This window comes from Cryptosporidium hominis (assembly GCF_000006425.1).
Source record: "Cryptosporidium hominis TU502 chromosome 7 CHRO017055, whole genome shotgun sequence".
Classification (NCBI taxonomy): Eukaryota; Apicomplexa; class Conoidasida; order Eucoccidiorida; family Cryptosporidiidae; genus Cryptosporidium; species Cryptosporidium hominis.
In genome coordinates, this window is record NW_667463.1 from 49,575 (window position 1) to 70,430 (window position 20,856).

At 33.2% G+C, this 20,856-nt stretch overlaps 9 protein-coding genes across 9 annotated transcripts; 5 read left to right on the forward strand and 4 right to left on the reverse strand.

Annotated features, from left to right (window-relative positions):
• Positions 1-123: 123 nt before the first annotated feature.
• Chro.70169 (hypothetical protein) lies at positions 124-501 on the reverse strand. Its single annotated transcript, XM_663508.1, has 1 exon — positions 124-501. The coding sequence occupies one exon, from the start codon at positions 499-501 to the stop codon at positions 124-126; it is 378 nt and encodes a 125-aa protein (XP_668600.1).
• A 500-nt stretch (positions 502-1,001) lies between these two features.
• On the forward strand, positions 1,002-2,888 carry Chro.70168 (26S proteosome regulatory subunit). Its single annotated transcript, XM_663509.1, has 1 exon — positions 1,002-2,888. The coding sequence occupies one exon, from the start codon at positions 1,002-1,004 to the stop codon at positions 2,886-2,888; it is 1,887 nt and encodes a 628-aa protein (XP_668601.1).
• Positions 2,889-3,953: 1,065 nt separating this feature from the next.
• Positions 3,954-6,146, forward strand: Chro.70167 (hypothetical protein). The annotated part of the gene is made up of 1 exon (XM_663510.1): positions 3,954-6,146. The coding sequence occupies one exon, from the start codon at positions 3,954-3,956 to the stop codon at positions 6,144-6,146; it is 2,193 nt and encodes a 730-aa protein (XP_668602.1).
• Positions 6,147-6,276: 130 nt separating this feature from the next.
• On the reverse strand, positions 6,277-7,278 carry Chro.70166 (hypothetical protein). The annotated part of the gene is made up of 1 exon (XM_663511.1): positions 6,277-7,278. The coding sequence occupies one exon, from the start codon at positions 7,276-7,278 to the stop codon at positions 6,277-6,279; it is 1,002 nt and encodes a 333-aa protein (XP_668603.1).
• A 148-nt stretch (positions 7,279-7,426) lies between these two features.
• Positions 7,427-8,443, forward strand: Chro.70165 (SbmA protein). The annotated part of the gene is made up of 1 exon (XM_663512.1): positions 7,427-8,443. One exon carries the CDS (start codon positions 7,427-7,429, stop codon positions 8,441-8,443), a length of 1,017 nt encoding a protein of 338 aa, XP_668604.1.
• A 119-nt stretch (positions 8,444-8,562) lies between these two features.
• Positions 8,563-9,141, forward strand: Chro.70164 (hypothetical protein). Its single annotated transcript, XM_663513.1, has 1 exon — positions 8,563-9,141. One exon carries the CDS (start codon positions 8,563-8,565, stop codon positions 9,139-9,141), a length of 579 nt encoding a protein of 192 aa, XP_668605.1.
• Positions 9,142-9,771: 630 nt separating this feature from the next.
• Chro.70163 (hypothetical protein) lies at positions 9,772-12,810 on the reverse strand. The annotated part of the gene is made up of 1 exon (XM_663514.1): positions 9,772-12,810. One exon carries the CDS (start codon positions 12,808-12,810, stop codon positions 9,772-9,774), a length of 3,039 nt encoding a protein of 1,012 aa, XP_668606.1.
• A 1,535-nt stretch (positions 12,811-14,345) lies between these two features.
• On the reverse strand, positions 14,346-15,554 carry Chro.70162 (hypothetical protein). Its single annotated transcript, XM_663515.1, has 1 exon — positions 14,346-15,554. The coding sequence occupies one exon, from the start codon at positions 15,552-15,554 to the stop codon at positions 14,346-14,348; it is 1,209 nt and encodes a 402-aa protein (XP_668607.1).
• Positions 15,555-17,000: 1,446 nt separating this feature from the next.
• Chro.70161 (transmembrane protein) lies at positions 17,001-20,249 on the forward strand. The annotated part of the gene is made up of 1 exon (XM_663516.1): positions 17,001-20,249. The coding sequence occupies one exon, from the start codon at positions 17,001-17,003 to the stop codon at positions 20,247-20,249; it is 3,249 nt and encodes a 1,082-aa protein (XP_668608.1).
• The last annotated feature ends 607 nt before the right edge of the window (positions 20,250-20,856 follow it).

Below are 20,856 nucleotides of genomic sequence, written 5' to 3' on the forward strand. Positions count from 1 at the left end.
AGATCTCAATTTCCTATTACTAATCCTAAACCAAATCATCCAAGTAAAGTACTGAAGGAAAAGATGTCGATCCAAGTTAATTTATTTAACATAATTCAAAAGATAATAGCCTAATTAATTTTGTTATCTCAAGTTCAGAGATTCTAATGAGACCTTTCTTAGCATCTTTCTTGCCTTCTTGTTCCAGTTCTTTATCTTGTCAGTCCTTGTAATTACTTGTACTCCCGAAGAAAGTATTTCCCTATTCATTTTGGCTTGTTGTTTTAGTCTTTTTCTTTCCTTAGCTTCCTTTCTTGCTTTGGCTCTCTCCTCTTTTTCAGCCAATTCTATTCCTCTGATTCTTTGAATTTCCTTTCTCTCCCTAATCCTCTCCTCATAAGTCTTTTTCTTACCCGTGACTCTCTTTTGAAGTTTGGATTTTAGATTTGGAGTATCTTTCCAAGGTCTTCCACTTTCTCTTTGGCTTTTGTTTTCGTAGAGCAAGATTGAGCTTTCTGACATAATCTCTACTTCTTTAGCTATTTGTATTTACCTGCGTTAACTCCTCTTGATTTGTATTTGTCAGTTTGAATTTCTTATAGAATATTGAAATGTTTAGGCGCCAAAATGCTGCATTTGAATTGACCATATTTATCCAGAATTAGAAGAAAATTTATGAACCCATTTTCTAAAAGCAAGTAAAAAGTTGTTCTAAATAAATAACTAGATATTTGCACACATAGAGCTTCTAAGGATTTATATTTAAATAAGGTTCTGTAAAGCTCTTTCCAGTTCAAATACCTGCCATCTCAAATGAAGATCCTGTTTTTGAAATGAATAGAAATATTTAAGTAACTTAATTAACCACTAGATTTTGTTAAAATAGTTCAAGAATAAAGTTGAAATATACTTTTATAAAAAGAATTTAATCCAAAAATCCTTTTACAAAAAAACTTTTAATAGTCAGAGATATTGGCGCCAAAACTCAATGAATACAGTTAAAGGTCTGGAATTGATTTTTGATGTTCTTTAGTGGATTCGGAGGAAGACAAGGAAACCCAAATCCAGATTCTGGAAGTGGTGATAAAGATTCTGGAGGAAAATATACGGGTGGGAATGGAGGGGGAAGCATCAATGGAAACTTTGACCCAACAGCTCTGGAGAGAGGAGCAAAAGCTCTGAAACAATTAGATTCTTCTCCTAATGCGCAAAAAGCATTTGAAATTATAAAGCTCCAAGAGAAAACAAAACAGAAAGAGCTTGAACGAGATATTGAACAGAGCTCTGCTTATAGGTCAAAAGCAAATCTAGAGAGAACTCGAATAGAGGCTGATGAGAGAAGAAAAACAATTACTCATCAGCAGGAGGAGGAGAGGGCTACATCCCAATACAAGGCAAAGCTTGAGACAGAGGCATACTACAAAAAGCTAAAGGAACAAGAAAGCCAGAATGCCAGGATGCTAAAACAACAACACGACAAGTTTTTGGAACAGGAAGAGATTAGAAAAAAGAATGAACGAGAAATATTGGAGATGAAAAGAAGGCAATCGGAATATGAGAATAAGCTGCAGCAGGAGAATATTAAAGTGAGAATTAGGGAAGAAACTATTGGAAGGATTAAAGCTGAGAGAGAGAATGCAGATATAAGATTGGGTGAAATTAAAGCTAAAGCAAAAGAAAGTAGAACAACCCATTTAGAATCGATTAAAACAATTTTTGGAGGTATTAGAGAAATGGGGAGCTCTTTATATCAAGATAAATCAAAGCTTACAATGTTGGTTGGAGGCTTAACAGCGATGGCTTTTGGAATTTATGGAGCAAAGAATACTACAAGAGTAGTAGCAAATATGATAGAAACTAGCTTTGGAAGGCCAAGTCTTATCAGGGAAACCAATATGAGTTTTCTAACAAGACACGGATTAAAAGTAAGAAACAACTTCTTTTCTCCAGCAATCGCTTTCAGACTTTTAGGACTGAGAAATAAATTAGTAAAAAAACCAAAAGTCTTTGAAAATATTGTATTGCCATCTGAACTCGAAAATAGACTAAATTGGACTGTAAATACTTTGGTAAACTCAAGAAGATTTGATGTACCATTTAGAAATATGTTGCTTTGGGGAAAACCTGGAACTGGTAAAACCATGTTTGCTAGAAAGCTTGCAAAGGAAAGTGGATTGGATTATGCTATCATGTCAGGAGGAGATGTGGGACAACTAGGAAAAAATGGAGTAACAGAATTAAATAAAGTCTTTGATTGGGCTCGTAAATCAAATAAGGGAATGCTGTTATTTATTGATGAGGCTGAAGCATTTTTGTCAAAAGGAAGAGAATCCACAACTTCCAGTAAATCTGAAGATTCCAGAAATGCGTTCAGTGCTTTTCTCCACCAAACTGGAACAGAATCTAAAGATATTTGTATTTTACTTGCCACAAATGTCCCAGGAACTTTGGATAAGGCTGTAATTGATAGAGTAGATGAAGTTTTTGAATTTCCCAATCCTGGCTTTAATGAAAGGCTTAAACTTATTAAACAATTTCTAGAACTTAATTTCAATTGTTCTTACGAATCAGGGAAATTTATTAATTTACCATCATTATATAATTCAATTAAGATTCATCCCTCTTTAGACCAAGCATTTTTGGATGTCTTAGCTAGAAAGACAGAAGGGTTTTCTGGAAGACAACTTTCCAAATTAGTCTTAGGAATGAAATCAATAGTGCTTGGATCTGGGGTGGAATCTCTCACTCGTGAGATTGCTGAGTCTGCTCTTTCTTGGAAGCTTGATGGCGAAAATAACTTGAATTTGAATTCCTCTTATTTTTCTCCTACTGCTTCGGAATCTTTTGCAAAACAATCTTCACACGTAAATCGTGATAATTCTAATAGTGATTTAACAAATCTGGAGTAAAACAATCCAACTTTCTATCAGATTATTAATGAAACCTTATGAAATTGTTTGATTATAAATATCAGAAAAATATTTATTGCGTTTAACCTTGAAATATTAAAAAAATTCCATGAGACATTAGTTCTTTATATTAGGTTCTTCTCCAGAATGATAATAACTAATAAATATCATTTAACTCTCAAAAAACTAATCATCCTTCTCCTTCATTTAAGTTCCAGCTCTTGTCAGTGATTAAACTATTTTTTGTATATTTATATTTTTTATTGTACTTGTTCTATTCAAAAAAAAATAAAAAATTTTGTTTCAAAATTTCAATAGAACTCTGTTAAAGTATGACAATTGATTATTGTTACGCGGCATTTGTTAAAGTAGTGCATGTGGTCAGTTTGCACATGCAAAGAGATACATGCAAATGGGCATGCAAGCATTACGTGTATTACATGCAAGGCCAATAAACGATTGGAGGGGGGAAAATAATTAGAAGAAAAAGGTAGAGATGAGGTTTAGAGTCTACTGAGGTGCATATTATTGGTGGAAGTATTGGAAGGAGTTGAGCTCTAGATCAGATAATATTGACTCGATAAAATCTGTTAATTAAAAAAAATTACAACAATTTTTGACCAGATATTTAACCTAAAACTCATCATTTAAATCCAGAAATCAAGTAAATTGATTAGAGAAATAATATTAATTAATAAAGAGTTAAAAAAGTTGAATAAAAAATGGAATAACTAGTAATTAAAGTTTTCGAAACTTCATAACATTCAAATATAAAGCAATAGATAATTGTAATAAGCATAAAATAAAATATAAGTTTTGGATTATTTATTTGAATCCATTTGATCAAGATTATTATTTTTTTCTTAAATCATACATGCAAGATTAACATATACCGGTATGCAATCTGGCGCGCATAACACTCTAAGATTACGTGTGGGTAAATGATTTATTCCAAGCTGAATCCAAAAATAAGAATTAATATTAGAAAGAAGAAACAAGAGAAATAAAGTTGTGGTAAAGACAAATAAAACGATAACTTAAGGTTTCGTGGAAGAGGTAAAATAAATGAACCAGGGACAAATTTTAAAAGGTTTAGGATTTCTGATATTAGCGATTTGCTTGAATGTGGAGGTTAAATCACAACAAGTCAGTACAACAATAGAATCTGATCTGTCACTGAATAGCGACATAAGCAAAAATGGTGGCACAGAGCCAATAAAGGAAGTAGCAAGTTCGAATGGAACAATGAATTCAACTTCTATTACTGAAAGCTCAGAAGAGAATTTGGGAAACAAGTTGAGTAATCCAGAAATTATCCCAGTAAATATGAATTTTACAGAAGATTCATGCTTTAATAGAACTTTGCCAATTAACTGTGATAATTCGAATAGCACGTTGTTGGTTCCAATTACGTCTAGATTCACAACAACAATTGTTGGAGATTCATACAAATTTGGAATGAGTTATGAATTCAAATCAGAAGATGATTCGGAACTAATTTCATTCAATTTGGGCTCTAAAGAGAATAGTGCGATCGTAAAAATAAGTTCATTAGTGAATGGAACTCAAGTAAATGATGGAATAACAACTTTAGAGTTGAAAGGGTGCCAAGATGATTTTACGATTATTCAAGATGCAACAAATTCTACTTTAGGGATTGGTAGGATGACTTTTGTAATGGTTTTGACAAATACAACAATTTCCTTCACTTTAAATAACTTGGTATATAATATTTTAAATATTAACCTTGCAGAAAAACCTATTAGAATTTCCAAGATCCAAACATCTGGACTTGAAAATGTAAGAATTTCGGTAATTCCATTTATAGAAAATGACGAAATGGAAAACTGCGTTCTAAGTGTACCAGTAACTGGTGCTAGTATATCAAACTTGAATATATCTCCATACTCAAAGACTTGTCTTTCATCAAATGTTGTAATCCCAAAAAGTACTTTAATTCCTGGTAGCCAAATATTATTGGGAATGCCGGGATCAGTATCAAGTAAATCCGTAAAGATGCCATCAACAACTCACGTGATATTAAATTCAAATTCAGGATTAATTCTCTTCCATCTTATTATTAATGATAACGGTCTGTTTCTTAAAGGGACAAGCGGCACTGATATTATACGATCTAAAGGAGGATATTTTCCTTTACAAAGCTATGGATTCCAAAGTTATGCAATTAAATTGGTCTTTACTTCGTTGTTTGTTACAATATCAGTCAATGGCTTCTATGCATTTGACCCAATCGTTATTCCAAATGGGGAAATTCCATATGGAATAACCTTTGAAGGGCTTCACCGTAAACCTACAACCACTGTACTTCCAACAAGGCCCTGCACAAGGTATTCTTATTCAGGAACTGGAACATGCTCAATCGACGGAATACTTCCTGTGCTTAAGTCAAGTAATTCTCAGTCGAAAGATAGCCATGGACAAACTTTTGTAGCTGTTAGAGTAGCTTCAGATCCCACTGAAAATAAAAAGAAAACAATGATTAGCTTCGATAACGATGCAGATGTTTCCGAGTTTTTAGTAGGAGTAAATGGAAGAAGTGCGGTTTTGATAACCAATTTAACCAATCTTGATAAAGTTGATTATGAAAATATACCACAAAATGATACTTTTGTTCTTAAAGATGAAAATGCTGGTGGATTACGTAGAAGCTACTTTAACAATTTAGAAAATGTCGAAAGTACCAAAGTAAGTAAAACATTGGGCGATTATTCTGTGAATATTAGCGGTGATAATATTGATAAGATTTCTTCTGAATTCCAACCAATAAGGAAAAGTTGCGTTCTTGAGCAACACCGAGGTTCTTATATTCCTACTGTATGCGACAGCAACAGGCTTTGTTTTACTTCAGCCTCCACTGGTTCTCCAGTTGGAGGCGTCCTTCATTTCATTGGAGGATTTTCCAATGGCGCGTTGAAAGTTGATATATACACAAAAAAGGATGGTTTTTCCTTTCAAATTGAATACAACAGTTCTGGAAATATTAATGTATTTAGAACTTCTGCAATAAAAGAGAATGAACCAATTTATAAGGGCCATTATCTTAGTAGTGCCACTTCTAGTTCTGGAAGAGGGGTTATTAGTATTAAAGATCTTGGGCAATTTTTGCTTCTTTCCATTGATAAGATGGAGGTAACCAAAATCTCAAAAGGAGGATATGGGCCAGATGGAAATATTTCCTGTGTTCAGTTCTTTGCAAATGAGTCAGATGATATTTCAATCTTCTTTGAAATCCAGTAATAAAAATACAAAGAATCTTCAACTTTAGAATTAATAAATTCAATAGAATTTAAAAAAAAAAAAAAAAAAGCAACGAGAATTGATTTTATATTAATAGTCACATTTTCTTGAAAATATTCCATATGTAGTTTTAATGACAAATCCCAGATTTATCGGTTTCTTTAGCTTTTTTAGTTTGCTTAACCATTAAATTCAATCTCAAAAAAACTGCAATGTACTCTATTAAGCTTTTGAAATGAGATACCACAAAGTTAAATACTGATGAGACTTCATCAAATGCATGCATTGTCTGTTTAAGAAGACCTAGGGTATAAGGAGGTACCATTGATGGATGAGCAAACAACCAATAAGTGATCATCGAGAGGCGAAAATGCAATAATTGAAGGATTTTAATAAAATAATATCTTCTGTAGTAGCTTCTGTGAGTATTATCCACACTATTATAATTCCCATCAAAGTCGAAGTTAGAAAAGTCTCTTTCTTCAAGTTCAAATAAAACCAAGTTCTTTCTAAATGCAGCTTCTTCCTTATCTATATTATAAACGAGTCTAGATAAGTATTTACTTGGGAAAATAATAATGGAAGTCCCAATTATGGAGTTAATTATAATCAAAACAAGTAATAAATGTCTTGTATTGGGTATAAACCATGTTCTTGTTATATGCTTACTTAAATCAAGTAATAAAGGCAAGTATATAAAAAGCTTGAATAAATCCTGTACAACAAAAATTGAAAACTTCTCAAAAAGTCTACAATATCTCATGGTATCTTCCTGAATCCTCTGAGATACTCCCTCAATTAAGTAAATATTCTCCCAGTTCTCTAAGAAATACTCTGTTAGTTGCAATCTCCAAAAGAAAATACTCTTCTTGGACAGAAATGAAGATACCGACTTCAAAAATACAACGGCTAGCTTGTAAGAAACCAATGCAAAAAACGAAGTGTACAGGTCCGAAGCACTAACACTTGACCTATCTTTAACTGCTGCTTGTAACACATCTCCAAATGTTTTAAGTTGAGAGTTCCCAGAAAACTCCAAGTACAACAGAAGTACTGAACATGCGGAAATCGCAGCCAAAAAAAGAAACAACTTTATAAGAGATCTTCTGCTGAGGCCACTGAATAGAATCATTATTACTACTTTAAAACCCTTCTATCTCTTCTCTCCGTGGTCTCTTGTCTAAAAGTTAACTGATTAGACATACTTGAAACAATAGTTGGCGCCATACGACTTGACACTTTGTAAATCAAAGTTGCCATTTAGATAAAAAAATGGAAATATGATTAGGAAATTTCTTTTCTCCAGTAGGTACTCTGCAAGTACTTGGTTTTATTGTTTCCTGTTGATCATTCTGAATGTGCAATATTCAAAGCTTCATTTGAAGGTGACAAAATGGTTTTCTGAAATATACAATCTTTTGGTCAGTTCGTTCAACTCAAAACCTGGGGAGAGTTATGAGGATGAAATAAGGGAAAAAATGATAAATCTACCACTATTCCTCATATTCCTCTGTGTATTTAGAGTATTAAGTAATTTCTTCCTAACAGTAATACTTCTTAATTGGCGTAATTATGAGTCAAAATACTTATTTGATAATTGGAGATTCATTAAAGGAGTAGAAGGCGTGTCTCAAAGAATCCAGGAAGATACTCTTCAGGTTTTGAAGCTTATTTTGAATCTTTTCTTCAAAGTTGTGATTTCTATTTCAAGAATTCTGGTTCACATTCCAATTTTGATTGAACATAGCAAGAAAGTTTCAGGAATTCCACCGTTTCCGAGTGGATTTGAATATTCTCTTATTTCTTATCTTGCTATATCGATTTCAGTTTCGATTCTTGGGGTTTATTTCACATCCAGGAAAATGAGCTCTAAAATCATGCGAAAGGAGATTGTTGAAGCTGAATTTAGAAAACAGCTTATTTTGGGTGAAGAAGGTATTCCAAGACTTAACTTGTCACTAATAGAAGATACTCTTGTTGATGAGCTCAAGTTGATTCATAGTGATATTTATTTATACTCTTTTAGATACAGCTTAATAAGCGAAAGTTTGGCGAGTCTTGTTGGGTTTCTACCAACTATACTTTTAATTCCAGCTATTGTTAGAAAAGACATCACGATAGGGGGGAGGGCCGCTATTATTAGATGCTTCAATACCGTCACTTCGGGCATTACTTGTTTCTTTTTTAATTGGGATGATATTTCTGAACTTTACACCGCTATTAAGAGACTTTACAATCTTGAACAACGTATCAATAAGTGTAAATTGGAGCCTTCAACTTTACTAAATGAGGCATAAATATCCCTGTTTTATTCTACTTTTGACTTCGTGTGAATGGTGCATTTATACACACATTAAATTCCGAATTTTTTTAAAATATTTTTGTTGGAAATCTAAATTAATCAACTTATTATAAGATGCCGTACATTTATAATAAGGGTTTCAAGTGGTTCTTCACTGCCACTTTAGTATTCATATTTGGCTTACTCATTCTTTCTTCTCGAGCTGAAGAAATAGAGGGTGAAGATATTGTTCAGCTTGTGGAAAATGACCACAAACAAGCAGAAGGCAATAATCAAGAAAGCCAAAAGGCTTCAGAGAAAGTTGTTGAGCTTGAGGGGGCTGATTTGTCTGATGAAACTTCGGAAGTTCAAAATCCAGAGCAAATTTATGAAGCATGTGCGTCATTACAGGAATCCTTTGAAAAGGAATGTAGTGGCGAATCAATGGATAAATCTCTTAAAAAGTTAGTTGAGGTTTGTAGTGATCCTGTTCCAGATGTTCAGGAAGTATTGACTGCTGCTTCTGAGATTGCTAGAAATTATAGTGATTCTAGTCTTTCTGAAACCACTGAATGCTATGTTATGATATATACCACTTCTTTATATATATCTTCAAATAGTCAGACAGATGAACAAGAGGATGATGGTTCCCTTGAAATTGAATCTCTGGAGACTGACGATTCACAAACAGAAAGTGAATTTGAAAACAACTAGTTTCAAAAGCTCACCTTAATTTCTTTCAATGCTCTTTTTTTAGATATTGATTTGCCGCTCAATCGTTATGTCAGAAATTACCAGGATTCTAGTGTCAATTAACTTGTTTATTTACTCATATGGTTCTTTGTATTTTAATCCTTTGAATTGAAATGTTGTCATTTGAAGTTATTGAGTTTGACCTGTCTAATATAGTAAAAAATGTAGAAAATAATATTTTGAATTGGTCTAAAGGTAAGTAAAAAATTGGACAATTTACTTTCTGGAGTTGCATGCAAATTTGCAAGTTTTTGCAAGTACATGTACACCGGTGTTTGCATGCACTAACTTTAGATTTCAGGTAATTTAGAAAATAGAGAAGCAGGGAAGAGGGAAAGAGGTAGAGAAGAGAGTCGGGAAGAGCTGAAAAATTGCCCAGAACTTAAAAAAACTAAGTGAATGTAAAAAAAAAAAAAAAATGTTCTAAGTACTTAATAAACATTTCAAAGTAATTTTCCATCACTTGATATACTAATCATTGCAAATATAAACAATAGCAAAATTAATAAAGCTTGGGGTATTTCCATAATTAGTATTTATGCATAATATTAAATATAATGTGGATTAGATAAATCAAATATTAAAATAATATTATTTTCCATTAATTGAGTTCTCAAAAGAATACTCTTGCCCTTTGATAATTGTATTAATCATATCATAAAGAAGAGAACTCTCGAACATACTATAGTGGTCATATTTACTGTAATTATCTAAAAATGACTTTGTTACACCCATTGAGGAGGTAAGTTGTTCACACATTTGTCTCAGTTTAATATTTATCTTCTTCTCTTTAAGCTCTATATCACTCATTCCTTTTCTAAGTTCACCAAGCTCATTTAAAGCGGTCAAGAGTTCGTTCCAAGCTGATGAAGCTTTTTCTTTCAATACGCTAGGATCTTCTTTTAAAAGAATTCTAATCTCCTGCCTTGCTTTGTTGATTTTAGTCTCAATTCTTGAAATCTTGCGTCCAATTTGTTCTAAGTAGCTTAAACTTTTTTCAGATAATATATTCTTAACTCTACTAAGATTTAAAGTTGAAGCAATATCTCTATAAGCTTCAAAAATGGATAACCTCTTCTCAACTTGCGGTATAATTGGCGCCTTTTTGTTTTGCTTCATTTTAGCAACTTTACTCAAAATTTCAATATGAGCTTTATCGACCAATTTTGAGAAGAATGTAATATGTTTGGTCGCAAGTTGAATACATTGTTCTTCCAAATTACGCTTGTTCTTGATTTTCTCAAGGCGGAGGGAGTGGAACTGTTTGAGATTACCGAGCATTTTCTGAGTAAGTAATAACTGAAGAAGTAGATCTCTATCTTTTCCACTACTTAAAGTATTAATACTTCTAGGGGTACTCTTTGTGAGCTCCTCCGCATATATGGTTGTTTTTGAAGTGTCATTTTTGTTTTGAGTATCTTGAGGATTTTCAATATCATTCTTTTCTCCTTTGTTTTCTGAGACTAAAGAATCTTTAGAGTCCGCTTTATTTTCTAAGTTATCTTCTGATTTAAATTCTGATGTTGGAGTTGACATTTCTGGCCATAGATTCTTTGGAATACTATTTAAAAGCTGCTTGGATTCTTTCCAGTTGATGGGAACAACATTCTCATTCCCATCCAGGGTTTTTTCCCTTGAATGGAAGAAGTTCTTTGGAAGGAGCTTGCAGAGGTTTTTGGGCGAATTAGAATCAGGGCTAGGCCAGTCACTAAGAGTTGGAGTGACTTGAGGGTCTAGTAGATTAGTATTGAAAGGCTTATATGGACCTGGTAAGATCTTAAATGGGTAAAATTGACCACTTTGCAACTTGGGTCTGGAGCCTCCCATATCAATTTCAATTAAGTGCGGAGAAATGTATCTCCAAAGAAGCTTAAGATCTGGATTGTCCTTGGGATTATTGGAGACATTACTAATGACCTGGACACTCTTAATAGTTTCTTCTAGCCAGAATCTTCCAAGAATGTCTTTCAAGGTAGTCCAGATATCGTTTTGTTGAATGATGAAAATGTTGTTGAATCTCAAAGGATATTGATTAATAATACCTTCATCCTGCCAATATAGAAGGATTGGTTTGATTCTTAATAGAGTTGAAAAGTTTGTAAGCGAGAAACCTCTACAGTCAACAATAATGTCAATAGTTTCAACTTTTCCTGGAAAAAACAAATACTTTTCCGCAAATTCCATTAAAAACATGACAAGGAAAGATGCCGAGGACTGTTTAAAGCTCTTTATTGATATTATTGTCGAGGCTCTGACGACTAGAACTGGAGTCATTGCAGCACTTCTTCCTATAAAATAGGCACATCCTTCTTTTAAACAAGTGGAGATCAGTGGATTAGTGTCACTAATATCAAAAGTATGTGTTTTATCAGAATATACAGAAAATACTTTAAATTGAGGAAGATTGTAAGGATAAGCTTCCTTTTTAGATCCTGAATTCGAATATAACATTCCACTCATTGCATCCTTGTAATGGAGCTTTCTTCCTAGAGAATACATAGAGTTATGTACTGAGATGATTGGAGATTTATTTTTATGTGAAAGCCATCCTTCAATTGCATATCTGGATCTTCTATCAAAAATAACTCTTGGGATTTTGCCATAATTAATCACAAAATGCATTAGAAATTGGTCGATGATGGCTTTTTCAGTTTGGCTTAGATCAGTATAAAAGTGAATTATCCTCTTTTCTTTAGTATAGGTTTCTGGAGGAGGTTTATAAGAAAAAATCTCTTGAGGCATACAGTAAGGAGGAAGCTCTTCATTAACTTGAATATTCACAATACCCCTAATTTTCTCATCAATCATAGTCTTAGGATTAAACTTGAAAGGCTTATTTTGAATAGGATCTATAGGAGGATGAGACCAACCTTTAAATGATAATTTATAAGGGGCAACAATAGAACAAATCTCTTTGTTGTTAAAGATCTCCATACAAAGAAACTCTCTCTTTGATGGAGACTCTGATGCAAGTTTGCATCCAATCTTTAAAAGTTCATTTGGTTCTTTTGAACGGACTTTAAGCTGAGAAATCTGAAAATCAAGTCTAGAAGCTATAACTATGCCAAAACCCTCATTTTCCTTCAAAGAAATACCCATCCATTTTCCAAGGTGTTCTTGCATAACAGACTGTTTGCTTTTAATAAGTGTATTTGACCCATTACTAATACATCTAAAGGCAAATTTACAATAATCCTCAATCTTTGTAGAAATTCTAACTCCCATAATAGATTTTGAAGATTTAGGCTTAGAAAATTTAATATATGGGGCAACCATACTTTGACAATTATTTGTAGAAGAGATTAACTTCTGGTGAGATGCTAGATTCTTTCCTTGTAATAAAAAATCAATAACACTCTCATAATCCTCATATTTGAGCTCCCTTTCTTCAAGTATTTCAATAAATGCATGGAAAATACAATGAGCTACGTTAAAGACTGAGTCCTTTAGACCACAATATTGAATCGCATAGTTATCAAAGTCAGTGATAACTGCTCTATCATGAGGAGGATGCTGCGGTCCAAACTTGAACTTTGAGTCATTTTTGCCATTAACCGGTTCCAAAATAATCCGAAATAATAACCAAATGCAAATAAGAGCATGAAGAAAACTGTACCTCGTGGTCATCATCAATGAGCCTTCCTGCCCTGAATCTCTCCTTGCATTCTCCTTATTCTCTTTAAATGTTGTTATGAATTCCAATTTTCACTCCAGGTCTTATTTCACACTATATTCAGTTTATCTAAGCTCCTCATACAGTCTGCGAGGCGCCAGGGCTTGCGCGCCCGAGTGCCGGTACGTAGCCGTTCCCGTGAGGGTATGGACAATTAAGACGAAGGGGGGGGGAATGAAATAATGTAGTGATAAGGAGATTAATGGGTTTATAAGGCATACAAGATGTAGATTACTTGTTTAAATTTCCAATTAGGATCATTTTGGGGAATTATAGTTGACTTTACTGAAATCTAAACGGGGAAGAATCCAATAGATTTATGTAATTGAACAAATCACGAAAACTAGTTTAAAAAAATGTGATTACTTTTAGTTTTAAGTTTCGAGGAAACCACTTTCCGAATCCTCTACGCCATTGTAAGTTTTCTAATGAATGGTAAGAAGGAGCTTTAGGGTTGGAGGTGGCAAAGACTCACTTAACTTCAGATAATTCATAATACGTATTACTATGAATGCAGTTGTGTAGAGCCAAGTGAACTACTTCCCGACCTCTAATTATTTACTCTGATAGTCAAATTACACTCGATAAACGGTAAAACGCTTTTTACTTGATTCTCTGTAGCATTCAAACGTATTCTAAACAATAGCTAAAAAAAAAGTTCGAATTATTTTAATAGATATTTTTGAACTGAGACATAGTTCTCTAGAATCTTTGAGAAAAAGTAAAGTGTCTCTGCTTCCTTTCTACTCAACGCAAAAAGTAAATATTATACCTTATACAGTTTGACTTCTTTTTTATTACGTAAAGCTCATGCCTAACCTTCTAGTTTCATAATAGTAAATATAATAAAATTCTTTATTCCAGTATTAAACTATTTTGAGTCAATCCTTTTGGGCGCCAAGTATGGCGATTTATTGCATGCATCTTTCCGTAGAAAATTAACCTCTGAATAGTTTTAAAAAGGGCAGGTTCAATCGCCAACTCTTAATCTTATAATTCTCATTAAATCATTTAACAGCTGTTTTTTCTGAGTTCTTTTCATTAACCTAAGTTTTATTTTCTTTTTTTCCCTCTTTTATTAATGCAAAGAATTAATTATTAAGCCTCACATCAAGCGACAGCGCCACAATGTATTTACTTTTACTTTAGTTTTCAAATTCCCAAGAAAGGAAAGGTCATTGCTAGTTTTTGGTATATTGTAAAATTTTAACCATTTTGGTAGATTAACATTATTTGAATGCCTGGCTTTTAAGCATATATATATGTATATTTATTTCATTTTACCCACTAATTTTAATCAAAATACAAACAAAAGAAGTCAATCTATGTATATTATTATTTCTATGTATATAATACCAAAGTTAGATGCATTTTCAAAACTAGTTGAACTGATTTAATTGAGAAGATAATTGTCATCTACAATAAATCAACCGACATAGAAAGTGTTTCAATCAATTATCTCCCTCTCTTTCTTCCCTTTGGTAATGCTATTCTAAGAATTGAGCATTTTTAGTGTAGAGTTTGTATTGTTCCCTGGAATAGTATGATTAAGAGTTTGGGCGGTAAAATGAATTAAACCAGAATTGGAAGAGCTGTCTGAAATTCCTTCAGGCCCTCTGAGCATTTTCTGAGTTTCTGGGTTGGCTTTGTCTTGTAGAATAAAGTCTCTTGTTTTTTGATTGCCAGTTAATGTTGTTGCTATTGTTGTATTTTCATTTAATTCTAAATTATCAACTGGACTTGAACTAATCATGCAAGGACATATTGGCTTAGTAATATTAAATGTAGCCAATGAACTATTCAAGTATTTTCCACTATAGCAAATGTCTGATATTGTTGGAAAGATTTCAACAGGAATTTCGGGGTCAATGAATTTGCATTGCTTTGAAACTGAAAAAACTTCATATTTACGATTTCTAATTCCAACACATATTGCTGGCCCGTTCATCATATCAATACATTCTAAGTTAGTTACATTATGCTTATAGTTGCAAAACTCATTCCAAACTCCCTCCGATTTTTCTTCTCTTTCTCTATCACAGTACTCCTTGTTGAAGTATTTATTGGGTATTTGTTTGGTCTTTATTCCAATAGCTAAGTCTTTTGCGAGGTTCAATCCTCCTCCTCCTCCTCTTATGCTTAGCTTCCTTTCTGGGCTAGAATATAGAAGACTGGAAATGTAAGTGTTATTGTATGGAGGGAAGAATATTTTGGAAGAATTCTGACTTAAAATATTTTCCAAGTTAATAAATGTACTAGCATTTCTGTTATTATCATCCGTAGAATTCAATTTAAGGAACTGAACTCTATCCATTTCTCTACTTCTTGCTGCATTTTCAGAAGTTCCATTTCCATCTTCTGGAGATTTGGTTAATGACATAGAGTAGCCAATTTCTTTTGCTTTACTAAAAGCCGTTTCCCATGTCCAAATTGGTGTCTCCTGTTTCTTAAAGTATTCTGGGTTAGTAAAGGAGTTATAAATTGGATAAGCATAGCAACAAGAGGTACATATAAAAGCAAATAGAATAATAAATAGTGATCCAAAACATCTTCCACATGAACCACAAGAACCTTTCCTTTTAGAATTACTTCCACCACAACAATTTCCATTCGTACCTTTCCCAGAGCTTCTTCCAGGTACCATCATCACCGGTGGATTTATTAATTGGGGAACCATCCCAAATGCTCCAATTGGCTGCATTGTTCAGAATTCAATTTTTTAAGCTGAAATTATCTTAACCTGGGCTTTTTTCTTCTTAAATAACTAAAAACTAGTTGCTTTTTTAAAGCTTTTCTTCTTTCTCTTTAATATGTCAAATCTCTATTTTATTAATTTAAGAGTAACTAAGTCTAGCAGCTCTTTCTTTCTTTCTCTTAATATATATAACCTTTTTCTATTGGTACAAAATTAAGTGAAATACTTTATAAAGCAGAGAATATGATATAATCAAAAGAGCTGAAGAATTTTTTCTTTCTCTTTTTAATAATTATTCCCTTCAACTCTGAATCAAAGGTAATAATCAACTTTTTCAGACTGACCCTATTTCTTTTCTTTCCTTCTTTTCTTCCACTCACTCTCTATCCCACTTTCACAAAACTTTTCTTTTAACCAAGTAAATAATTCAATAGGTTAGGACTTTGCTTCTTTTTCTCTTTAAAGCAAATAAATTCAATAGTAGGAAGAGCTAGAATTAACCAAATTTTATGCAGTATTTATGCAAAAATATTCACAAAAAATTTTAAGATTTTTTTTTTCATTCAGCTGAATTCTTATTATCCTAATACAAATTAATTAGGGTCATTTAATTAAATTGCATGAAAAAGTTATTTTTTTGTTTTATTCAAATAATACACCGTAATTAATATCAACTATATATGAAGGCCTAATTGGATTTCCTTGTACTGAACTTTATTTTCTGCCCAACCTATTCTTTATTGAATTCTGAAATCCTCTTTTCTTTCTTTATCTCTCTCTATCACTTCTAAAGCATAAATAGAAAGAATTTATAACTGTAAGCAATTCTTTTCCTCACAGAAAAAAAATCACGTAATAAGTTCAAAACAATGAAAAGAAAGAATATGACGACATCCAAGTCTACTCGAACAAGCGATCCAAACAAAGCACCCTCCCCTCAACAGATCTACTATAAGGAAATTCATGACAAAAAGAGGGAAAAGAGGGAATTCAGGACAGAGTAAGAAACAAACTACCCTCTGCATTGTTTATGGGGCGGGAAATGGCCATTCGTCCGCCAAACTTACATGCGCATGCAAACTCGAATTTAACTGCCCCATCTTAAATATATGGCGCCCATGCGGCTTAGTGGCGGGCAGATCTAACATGTTTATAGATCCATGACGTGTTCCTCTCTGCTTGGAAATGCCATAAAGCAAAAATAAAGGAAAGGAACAGTTGGACAGTAAACTTAGAGTTTTCTTGAAATTTATAGGGCAGTGAATCTTTCATTAAATCGACTTAAGTGAGTGGATTTGATTGGAAGAAGGAATTATTAGTGGAGTAATAAAATAGAAGCAGCATTAAAAAAACAAGTTATTAAGACTGATAGAAAATTATTCAAAGCTTCGGAACTGAGAAACCTGAAGACTCTTTGCAAATTTGTGAATCTAAATTATTATTGAATCAATCATGAAGTTGATATTCACTATTAGCACCGCATTGGCATTTGTGGGAGCATGCCTTGCAGAGAACTTTGATCAATTCTATATGCCAACCCAGGTTGTTCCGGGGTTGCATCCACAACATTCAGCAACTTTAACTGAAGCAGTTACGAATATGTATATGTCAGGTCCATGGATGAGTCCATTAGAACATAAAAAGTGGGTGAAAAGTTTAAAAGAATATAGACTTCCTATTGGTTATATTCCAATTGCTAGAAGATACCAAAGACTTAAAGAAAGTGCTGTTCTTGAAAGAGCTAGACAATGGGCTGAAATTGCAGCTTGGAGATTCCAATCTGATCCAAAATATTCTAACAGTCCATTCAAGTATACTGTTAAGGATTTTGAAACTATGTTCCAAAAGTTCTCTACTTTTGGATGGAGTCAGGAGGCTTGTGAACAGGTTCTTTTGGATATGGGAATTCACTCTGAAAATACTGAGACCTGGTGCTCAAATATAGAACCATGGGGCCATGATGAATGTGCTGACTTGACATGGCCAGATTTTGTTCTTGTTGATGATATTGAAAACAGGTTCAGAGGAAAGCTTGAACAACAATCAATCTGTAGATTGGTTCAACTTGTTAGACCTTCCCAGCTTCCTAATGTCAAATATCGAACTGTTTATGATGTTTGTCAACAAAATATCTTAGCTTTGAGAGATCCACTTACTGTTGAAACAGTTACTCAAGAGGATGCTGAAACCATATGTAAGATGATGGACTTTACTATGACTCCAGAATGTAAAAGAGTTCCTCCAAGACATATTCAAAAGGCTCAAGAATTGTCTGTTGCCTTTGGTGAAGCTATATTTCCAAGATTACTTGATTTCAGAGTTAGTGATGCTTGTAAGGTTGTATCTGCAATGAAAGATGAAGAAAGTCAAACTCTTGAGTTCTGTAGAAATGAAATGATTTCTTTATTATGGAACAGAGCTGCTAATATGGGAGATACTGTTTCTCCATGGGGATGGGATATTATCTCTCAATTTGTTGAAGCTTGTCAAGAGGTATACAAGAAACATTCCAAGAGACAAAAGGAATTAGAAGAAAAGGCTGTTATTTTAACTGGTGGCTTCTTCAATCCTACTCAAACATATACTACCAGATGGTGGAAGGCTTCTCCTATTGGTCAAAAGTTGGCTGTTCTCTTAAGCAGTGAGCCAGCTTTAAGCCAATCTTTACAAGAAGGAATTATCTCACCTACTCAGCTTATGTGGGCTTATAACATCTATGATGAGTATAGGGCTATGGGATTCAATGTTTACTCTCTAATTGAAGTTGTTAATATGGTTAGAGAATTTAACATTAATGAACCACAAATTACTTGTGAGTCTATCCTTAACTCATATTTGGGAAAGTTTGAGAATAACGATGAAAATGCTCCCAGAGAACAATTCACTGGAGCTGAGGTTAGAAAGATGTGTTCTGCAATGGAGAAACAATCTGTTGAGATCTGCAGAAGATTCTTAGTTTCTCCATTGATTGGTATTGCTAGAGATGTTAGATCTTACTTCTTAAAGGAATTAAGAGGAAATACATTGATGCAGCTTGAAGATGTTTGTCTATTAGTTGCAGCAATAAATGTTCCAAAGATTAGTCCATCAAAAGGATCTGTTCAAAGAAGATGTTCTCATGCAATGAATCGATTTGTATTGAAAAATGTTAATTTGACTTTTGCTCAAAGATATGGTTTAACTGCAACACAACAAGAAGAGATATGTATTAGAATGGACTTCTGGGGATCTGAATCATGTGATAAATTACCTATGACTAGAAGACCAATTATTCATCCTTTCACTAGAAAGATTTATGATCTTTCAAAGAGGTATGGTATTCTTGAATATAGATTTGATGAAATCTGTAAAGCTTTTGAATTGATGGGAGATAATCCACCCAGAGAGAAATGTGAATTTGTAATGATTTCAGAATTCTTTGGAAGATGGTTAGATACTAGTAATTCACTTTTCCAATTGTCTCATCATGCCTGTTCTTCATTCTTTGAGAGAAGAACTTCAGGTAAAGAGCTTAATGAGATCAAGAAAGCTCTTAATAGTATTAAAGACTTTATGGATGGTAAAGGCGAATATCAACTCCCATCTGCAGAAAAGACTTATCAACAATTTATGGATGATAAGATTAAAGCAACCAAGACAAAGACTAGAAAATATGATGTTATGCCAAGCTTAACAGAAGGAAGTCAAGTAGAATCATTGCCAGGAGTTCTTAAGACATTGGAATCTATTGAAGCATCAAATTCTCCAGGAATTGATGATGTTAGAGGAAAGTATTATTCAGCTTTGACAAAAGTACAATTAGAGATGTTGAATCGTATTGTGTCTCATAAGCCAACAAAGGATGAGAAGAGAACAACAGTTGAAGCATTTGCTAGGGTTATTTACAAATTGAATCAATTTACTGTATTGGAGAGCTGTACTGGTCAATTAGTTGATGATCTTGGATATTCAATTGAATCAGCAAAATCAATTTGTGCTTTAATAGATCCATTACAAAGTGAAAGTTGTTTATCAGCTCAAAGAATTGATTTTATTACTGCTAAACAATTACATCAAAAACTTGCATCAAAAACAGGATTCTCCCAATTCATCAATTTGTCTCATCTTTGTGATGTAGTTAACTATGTAAATATTCTCAAGTATGCAAACAAAGTAAAACAAGGAAGAATGAGAATTGCTACTCCATCTTGTAGAAATGCAGTAAAGACAATACTTTTCCCAAAATACTTATCAGCTCAAAGTAACCAGATGTTATCTCAGATTTGTTCAATATTGGATATTACTTCAGATCAAAACTTCAATGGAGGAGTTCTTAAGACTAATTTGGAGAGATACTATGCATTCAAATTAGCTGACTCATATGGCCATAGACTTGATCTTTTACCAAAGAAGAGAACTCATCCAATTACTTGGCAATTAATAATGGGAGTCGTGAGAAGAATTAAGCCAACAGGACAAGGTAAGGTAACAAGATCTCAATGTACTAGTGCAATGCAAGCAGTTTTTGGTAAATTCAGACAATTCAGTCCAGTAGAATCAACAGAAGGTTGTTGTCTTGCTTTTGGATGTCCTGATTTTGTTGTTAATGGGGATTTCCTTTCTCCACCAGCTTCAAATGAAGCTTCTGCTCAGCAGGATACATCAGTTTTTGCAACTACAGGACGTGCTTTAGAGTCTCCAACTCAAGATCTTTCCCAATAAATAGGGGATAGAATGAAGAATGAAAAGTAATTATTCATAAAGTTTCAGTTATCCTGAGTTAGTTAGTTGAGTTTGCGAGAGAGGGTAGTGGAGAGATGGTCTTGTTTTAGATCTTGGTGGTTGCCAAACATAATATAAGATAAAAGTATATCTAATGGGATTAGCTCAAAGTCTGTTTTAAGTTTTCCTGCTGGTGGAAGCAATGGGATAAAGAGATTAAGGATTATGATAATAATCTAGAGGAAGAACAAAAAAGTTGGTACTATGTATACATAAATACATACAAAGGGTATCATTTTAATTTTCTTATTTAATTTCTCATCCTATGCTACATTTTCCGCATTATATTAAAACAGACATTCAACTAATAAATAAATAGAAACAAAGAATTACTCTTTAAAACTTATTTATTATTGTCACTTTTTCTTCAATGGTTTTTTTCCTAATGAATGAAATATTTCTTTATGTTTTTGTATAAAAAATTGTTTTTGTCATTTGGCTGTATTTTAAGGTGGGGAGTAGAAGTGGAGAGGATGAAGGTTGGTGGCGGGATTTAGTCTGAGCTGCATGCATGCATTCTGTGTGCATGCATGTACCACTAAAAAGC